The sequence below is a fragment of the Rhodamnia argentea genome, chromosome 2, assembly GCF_020921035.1.
Source record: "Rhodamnia argentea isolate NSW1041297 chromosome 2, ASM2092103v1, whole genome shotgun sequence".
Taxonomy (NCBI): Eukaryota; Viridiplantae; Streptophyta; class Magnoliopsida; order Myrtales; family Myrtaceae; genus Rhodamnia; species Rhodamnia argentea.
The window spans coordinates 23,977,753-23,985,511 of NC_063151.1; the positions used below are offsets into that span (position 1 = coordinate 23,977,753).

A 7,759-nucleotide genomic window follows, 5' to 3' on the forward strand; every position below is an offset into this window, starting at 1 on the left:
GTCACGATACTCAAGTGAAGTTTTTCAAGAAGTAATGATATAAGTGATCAAAAAGAAAATTATGACATCTGAATGACGTTCTCCTAAAATTATGGCTTGTGGCGTGCTCTTATCTTTTTCAATGTTATATATGAGACGAAAAACCTTGGAAACTCGAGAAGCAAGGTTTCATTATTTTTTGGTGTGAGTGGGGAGGACGACACGGATTGAGTATGCTTTTTCTTCGACGCCTATCGAATAAGATTGGATTCATAGCGGTGAGATGCGTCCTGTGATTTTTGTCACGTGATGTAATGGCGGTCTATTGCGGAAAAACTATGATCTGATTCGACAAAATCCACCTGCAGCATAGTACAGAGGTGGAAAGGACGGTGTTTGATTGCGAAGGCTGCGAACTGTCTCTTTCTCTACCTCACCTGTCCCGTGCAGCAGGCTCATCAAAGTCCCTGCCTTCTCTCTCTCTCTCTCTCTCTCTCTCTCTCTACGCATCTTCACATCCCTCCCCCCCGGCCTTTTCCTCCTTCTGTCGCAGGAGTTACAGCTTCTCAAGCTCAAAGGAAGCGGAAGGAAATGGGGACGGAGTCCGGTGAAGACGGCGTCACCCGCGTCCTCTTCTGCGGGCCCTACTTCCCGGCCTCTCACAATTACACCAGAGACTACTTGAACCAATACCCATTCATCCAGGTTCTGACCTTGTGTGATTCCCCTACAATATGTGACAGAATATGTTTAAAGTTTCCAATTTTTCCAGTTGGAAGTGGTTGATGGAGTTAGCTGGATGTGTTTTGAGCGGAAAAATGGGATTTGATTGCTTCGCCTGTGAGGCCTCAATGCCGTCCAATTATATTCCCATCCATTGGGAGAGCCAGATTTCAACTACCTGTTGCGCCGAAGTGATATCCCATTTCTGCCTCTGATCATTGTAAAAATACTAAATTGTCGAATTGTATACTATGAGACACCGTAGTAAGTGATGAAATTTTTACTTGGCTGAATTGAAAACCAATCTGCTCTTGTTGGGGTCCCACTTAAACTTGCTGTAAGGATCCCATTGTCGCCAGCGCATGCCTTTGGATAAATAACAGACTTGGAAAAAGAAAAAAAAGCATGTTCAACTTTGCACATTCGGTTTGGTCTTATGTTTAAATGTAGATATATCCTCGTTGGTTAGTGTGCTTTGGTCTATGGTAGTGTAAGGGATTGCTGACTCATATGTTTCCACATTTTCTCTCTAAATGCACCTTGAATATCATTCATTCGTCTGTTTTGCATTTTTGTAGGTCGATGACGTGGCCCTTGACGATGTGCCTCATGTTATAGAAAACTACCATATTTGTGTGGTAAAAAACAAGCGCCTTGACTCGGACACTATAGCTCGAGCGAAACAAATGAAGCTTATAATGCAATTTGGTGTCGGTCTGGAAGGTGATGATCTCTCTCTTTGGTTGATTTCATCGGTATTATTTCTATGTTTTGCTAGATCTTAAGGGAATATAGTTCTCAACATTACATCTTCATGAAGGTGTTGACATTGATGCTGCCACCAAAAATGGAATTAAAGTTGCCAGAATACCAGGTGACATCACGGGAAATGCAGCATCATGTGCAGAGATGGTGATTTATCTGATGCTGGGTTTACTCCGAAAGCAGGTATATTTGATCACCAGAAAAATATTAAGTAGCTGGGGTACTTCATGTGACTCATTCTTACATGCTAAGTCCACTGGTTAGTTTGTCGCGCTTCTTTTTGTTCAAGCATGGGGAGTGACAGGTTGAACATTTTACCTGTACCATTTTCTGCAATGTGAATAAATCCCCTATTATTTTGCATTCTCATCCTTTTCCGGTCAAAGTTTTAAGCCAATGTTTGATCATCAGCACCAGTAAATTCTGTTTGAAGCCTATATAGTTTCTTCTAAATCAAAGCGCATAGGTGTTTATATCTTCATTGATATACTGGGTAACAGGAAAATTGTTCCAATGATGCCCCAACTTTCAAATCATACCAGACTTCCTACATGAAGCCTACATCTGAATGAAAATGTTCATTTACAATTCAAGTGTCACAGAGTCTGTCCTTCTTTTGATAGGTAAATCATGCCCATGTCCTCTTGCTCACATGGCCCAATACTGCAGCGTAAAACATGACTTGTTTATTGATTTCATCTAGTGGGAGGGATGATAATGATCTGAATGAAATTAGCAGTAATCTGTCAAATGCCATTGGTTGCACCATGTCAAATGGTCAACTACTAGCGAAGTTTGGTACAGTTGATTATGTCAAATTCATAGAAACAGCTGCATAGCATAGAGGTAAGTTTATTGTGGACATAATCATACAGGAGACCTGAATCTTTGTCAAGATGCCCATTAATGGTTATTGTTTTCGTAAAGGTGGTCTCTGAGGTGATTTGTGAAAATGAATATTTCCAAGCATGGTACTAAGGCCTCATTTGGTTCCATGAATAAGGAATCCTCAAATGGATTTCCATTCCAAGGAATATTGTTCATTGGAATAAGATTCCCCATCCGCTGTTCTTATGACCAAAAATTTTGGCTTTGTTGGAGAATACTTCTCGCTGAATATGGAGATCAGTGATCGGCAGTCATTGTGGCTACTGGAATAGGCTAATTCTATTCCTTGTGGAATTCAACTCCATATCTTGATTTCTCTCCAAACATGAAATATGTATGGAATCCCATTTATTGAGGAGTCCAATCTTGCATTGAACCAAACAGAGGCCTAAAAATAACAAAGAAATCTCTTCCACTTGATGGGTACTTCAGAGAAATTCTCACAAGGAAGAAAGGCTCAAGTGCCAGGGAGAATAGAATTGCTGAAGAAGGAACTCAATTGAATTTGACATTGGTGCGAGCAAATGAAATCATCAGCTAAGGTGGTCTTGAAAGGAGGGTCTCGATCTCACCATCTTCATCACAAATTATCCTATCAAGAAACTGAGGATGCTTTACTGAGAAAATGATTGTGGAGATAGAAATTTTGATTGTGGAGATAGAAATGTTCTTATCAGGATGAGATTTCAAAAGTTGTACAATCAAATATTGATACTTGGATGCAAAGCTACATGATGCAAATTATGCATAGAATATAGAATAACCCATCTTTGGGCCTCGTAGATGCAGAAACTCTACATCTGATGATCTGGCCAGTGATGGTTTAGATAAGGAGACTCGGCCTTTTTGTTATAATGAAATAGGCTGCCTTTTGCTTGATAGTGTTCCTCTCTCTCTCTCTCTCTCTCTCTCTCTCTCTGTGCGCATGTGTCTGTTCGTGCAGGCGCCTTTTGTCATCTGCAAGTTGTAGTTTCCTTCATCACTTCAATTTTGTTCTTTGCAGAATGAGATGCAAGTTTCTGTAAATCAGAGAAAACTTGGGGAGCCAATTGGTGAAACTCTATTTGGAAAAACCGTGAGTATCCTTTATGTTTTAGTTGTGGAATACACAACAAGAATAATTGTTGAGCCTCTTTCGTGTTTCATGAATGTCCATTGTTTGTCCTCTACTCCTTGGATTGAAAAGTGCATTGAAAAATATCATGTCCATTGTAGGTATTGATTGTGGGGTTTGGAAATATTGGAGTTGACTTGGCTAAGCGCTTAAGACCTTTTGGGGTAAAAATTATTGCCACAAGAAGGAGCTGGTGTTTAAATTCACAAGCGCCTCTCCAATCGAATGGTAAATGTGTTGTCCTTTTAGATGTGGAAATATTTCTTTACATTCTCCTGATTTACATTAATGGCTACATTCTCAGCAGGCCTTGATCAAAATGGCATGAGTGGCGATCTGGTTGATGTGAAGGGAAGTCATAACGACATCTGTAACTTTGCTGGCGAGGCAGACATAGTTGTCTGTTGCTTGTCTTTAAACAAAGATACAGTAAGACTTATTTGACTCCATGCATTCATACTTTGCTTCATTGGTTTATCCAAATCACATCCGTTGTCCCATGGAACCGATTTGCCAAGAATGCATTCTGACCGCACAAGGAAAAGCAAAAATTAAATCGATAGTAGTCTTTGCATTTACATGAAGAACTTTTGAAAGCGTAGATTCTGCGTAGTATGTGGCTAGTTACTTCTATTTGTCTGAGTTCTTTGTCCAGTTTGATGAAAGCTTCTTAAGTTGCTTTATTCAGATTGGTTGGAAAGTAAGAAAAGGTGATATGTGCCATTTTTTTCTTCTTTCCCTGAGCCATACATTACTGATGTTTTTGAATGAATATGATCATACTTTGCAGGTGCTCCTTTTTGGACATTTGTTACCTTGAAATGTTTTTTTTTTCCTTTGTCACTATTCACTTTCTCGCTTGGAAATGTCTTCTGGATTCTTATTAGTTCATTCTGATTGTCTGGCAGGTTGGCATCATCAATGACTCATTCATATCTTCAATGAGAAAGGTCTGCTTTATGTACCTCCAAATGATGTTTTATGCTGTGGATACAAAGTTCTGCTCTATTCTCGGGCCGTACTAGTTTTTACCTTAACATTCGTGACTGGTTTTGTGATGCCTATTCATCCTCTTCAGTATCCTTAATGATGTTTTACAGGTGCTATTGATGTTAGTGATCATTCTCCTTCTGCCCTTCATGTAACCTTAGCCTTTGATCTGTCTGGGTTTCTATAACAGATATTGTGAAACTAACCTCTTAGTGAAGTGGTCCTCTTGCAAATTGGGTTGGGAGGTTGACAGATGTATTCCACTTTGTTGCATCACTAAATATTGTACAGGTGTATTTTGAAATGTAAAGTCTGATTTGCTTGGGGTGGACTATCCTATTTAAGGATCACGGATGCTTAATTATGACTCATGCCATGTCCTTTACTCATCCTTTAAATGCAAGCTTTGTCATTATTCCTTTTCTCGTATTTCTGCTGTACTTTTGCTCCTTTTATGGAGAAAAAAGACTGGCTGCAAATGGAGAACCTATAATAGGAAAGTTCTGATAAGTGGCACATCACAGTATTTGTGATTCCTTTCTTTTTTACATCTGTCTCTTTGAACATATTGGAAATAAACATGCGAAAATGACTGCGGCATGTCAAGTAGGCAGATTGCATCATGGCTAAGACTTTTAACTATTTTCCGTGGTGATACAGGGAGCCCTTCTAATAAATATTGCTCGAGGGGGTCTCTTGGATTATGAGGCTGTTGCTCATCACCTGGAGTCTGGTCACTTGGGAGGGTTGGGCACCGATGTGGCTTGGACAGAGCCATTTGATCCTAATGATAAAATCTTCAAGTACAAAAACGTTCTTTTAACTCCTCATGTTGCAGGGGTCACGGAACATTCTTATAGATCCATGGCTAAGGTATGTGGCCCCTATAAAATATGCTGGAGTTCTTTAAACTCTTAAAGGTTCCCCCCTCCCCAAATAAAAGATAAAAAACCCACACCCAAGCATTGCATTCCTCTCTTTTTTTTTTTTTCCCTTAAGGCTCTGTCTTTGTATGGAAAATGAGCGGAAATGGAGGTGAAGAAAATTTGGGTGGAAATTGGAAGGAATTTAATTTTGAGATGGATTTGGAGGGAAATTTTAAATCTTGTAGCATTTTCCTTCCTACTTATCTTCACACTTGTTCCCAAACAAAGGGTAAGTGTTTGCATCAAAAAGTTCAGTGGAAGGGGAGAAGTATAAGAAATTATTTGTCCACATTAATCTTCTGGTTTTGTTCTAAGCAATCATAAAGATCTGATATTTCTCCTATTCATTTTCTGAGGAATTTGTAGGCTGTGGTATGGATGGGTTAGGGTTCTGTATTTGCATGGTCGAGCATAAAAAGTCATAGTGCATGGAGAACAACTGAATCATCATCCTTGCACATTAAATTGTGGTAGCTGATTTCTTTGTTTGTAGTTGAAATTTGTTTTTAAATTGCTTTCATGCATCTTCAGAACTGTTTTAGTCCTCAAATCAGAAGGAAAGTTAATCGGCTATCTCCAGAAACCAAACAGGGCTGGAAGCAGCACTTCTCTTGCTCTCGGATGACAAAGTAGCTTGGATAGCCTACCGTGGCACCATTAATGTGAAGTCATCAGGATTGACCAAAGACAAATTGTTGTAATCAGGAACTAAGAATAGGGCGCCATAGTTAGCTGAAGTAGAACTGATAGAATGAAAATAGCAGTTTTTTCGCGATCTAGTCTTGCAGGTTAATATGACGGTGGAAGTTCATCAACCCAAATCTTATGTCACTCTCCGGCCCACCATCTTCTCAATTTATGTTTTGTTTATCCTACTTCTTGCAGCTACCTCATAACGATGTGTTTCCCTGCGGATTTTTCCGGTTAAATGATTGTTCTAATTGTTTATGCAGGTAGTTGGTGATGTAGTTCTTCAACTTCATGCTGGGACATCTGTGACAGGGATAGAGTTTGTCAATTGACTCAACATGAGAAGCCAATTCAGGAGGAGCATATCTTTGGATGTGTTACCAAATCACATGCTCATATGGTGGTTCCCATTTCACATGTCAATCTTTCTGGTGAATTTAGTCATTAGTGCAACTTATTTTGGGCTAGGAAATGCACCGAGCCGCATATGAGCGGCGTATGCATCCTTGGTCCCAACACCCGAACCCGGCCTGGAGGTGACAGTGCGGCGATCAATGTCAGTGGAAATCCTTTACAAAGCAGGGGGTGTCATAAAACATGTGCTCTTTTCTTAGTTGGAGATAATTCTCGGACAAGTATTTGTTTAGTCAATCCTTTATGAAATTTCTGTTTGGTTTAGTCTTTACATGATGCCGGACGTAATCCGATCCTGGTTTGGTCAACTGAGACTACAATTCTGATACCCGCCGCATCACCCAGTTCGCAACGACACGTCCGAATGATGGCAACTCCACAACCCGATAGCAAGTCGAGATGTGTGAAGCTGTTTCGCCGTTCGGTTAGCACTACTGTCAATGAAGTTCAGGTCCATTCTCGTACCTCTAGCTTCCCATGGAATTGCTGGTTCGATTCCCACTCGATCCGGTTCCGCAAAATGTGTCATGAGGCCATAGCTTTTGCAGTTGGTTCTGTGAAGGGGGAGGTAAGTTTTTAGAGCGGGACACACTTTGACATGCTGTACGATTATAAAGTGCACGACACGTGTGCAATGCGTTACGACAATCCAGAGAGTACGAAAACAATCGTCAAATGAGTCCGCGTGAGCCGACGTTTCATTATAGAATAAAGTAGTCTGAGCTCACTTCTAGGATGGCAGCCTGTTGACCGTATATTTATTGACCACAATCCATCTGCAATTGCCACTTCTGATAATACATAGTTCCATGGGCACCCACATAACAATTTCTCCTTGTGTGAAATAAATCTAGTCGGTTCTATTAACAGATAGTAGACCCTTCAAATGGTCGGGTCGAATCATAAATGGTCCAGTCAAAATAGATCAATTTAACACGATCCATTTATTGCAATGCAGATCTAGTGATCAACACCCAGTCCGATGCGTATTTCTAAAAAAATCATACCCATTTTGACAGATCTATCGGACAAGAGTCGGATTCCAACTCTTGAAATAAACGGATATTGCTCGCTCGACTCTAAAACGGGTCCGATTCCTCACCCCCCTTCATTACTCGATTAGGGCGCAACTTTAGTTTGGTGCCATTTGGGTAAATCTTAACTTAAATTAGGAAAGACGAGGAGTGGAGCAATTCGATTCAAGCAAAGGTCTCGAGTCAAAACCCCCCGCAAAGTTTCCACGTCGTTGAGAGTCGCCGTGAGCAGAAGA

At 40.4% G+C, this 7,759-nt stretch overlaps 1 protein-coding gene across 3 annotated transcripts; it reads left to right on the plus strand.

The window, feature by feature from the left end:
* The first annotated feature begins 392 nt into the window (after positions 1-392).
* On the plus strand, positions 393-6,765 carry LOC115727050 (hydroxypyruvate reductase). 3 transcript variants are annotated; one of them, XM_030657175.2, is made up of 10 exons: positions 393-470; positions 527-684; positions 1,281-1,425; positions 1,523-1,650; positions 3,359-3,430; positions 3,571-3,697; positions 3,774-3,898; positions 4,378-4,419; positions 5,120-5,332; positions 6,339-6,765. In XM_030657175.2, the coding sequence occupies exons 2-10, from the start codon at positions 571-573 to the stop codon at positions 6,405-6,407; spliced, it is 1,035 nt and encodes a 344-aa protein (XP_030513035.1). In that variant the 5' UTR covers positions 393-470; positions 527-570; the 3' UTR covers positions 6,408-6,765. The 3 variants fall into 3 exon arrangements, with proteins under 3 accessions (XP_030513035.1, XP_030513037.1, XP_048130759.1); XM_030657177.2 differs by having other exon boundaries at positions 397-470; positions 3,777-3,898; XM_048274802.1 differs by lacking the exon at positions 393-470 and having other exon boundaries at positions 523-684.
* The last annotated feature ends 994 nt before the right edge of the window (positions 6,766-7,759 follow it).

Excerpts from the sequence above, each read along its gene's own strand:
- LOC115727050 (XM_030657175.2), top strand. The coding sequence starts at position 571 with ATGGGGACGGAGTCCGGTGAAGACGGCGTCACCCGCGTCCTCTTCTGC. Across the intron at positions 1,651-3,358 it reads TGGGTTTACTCCGAAAGCAG|AATGAGATGCAAGTTTCTGT; the intron begins GTATATTTGATC and ends TGTTCTTTGCAG. Across the intron at positions 3,431-3,570 it reads AAACTCTATTTGGAAAAACC|GTATTGATTGTGGGGTTTGG; the intron begins GTGAGTATCCTT and ends TGTCCATTGTAG.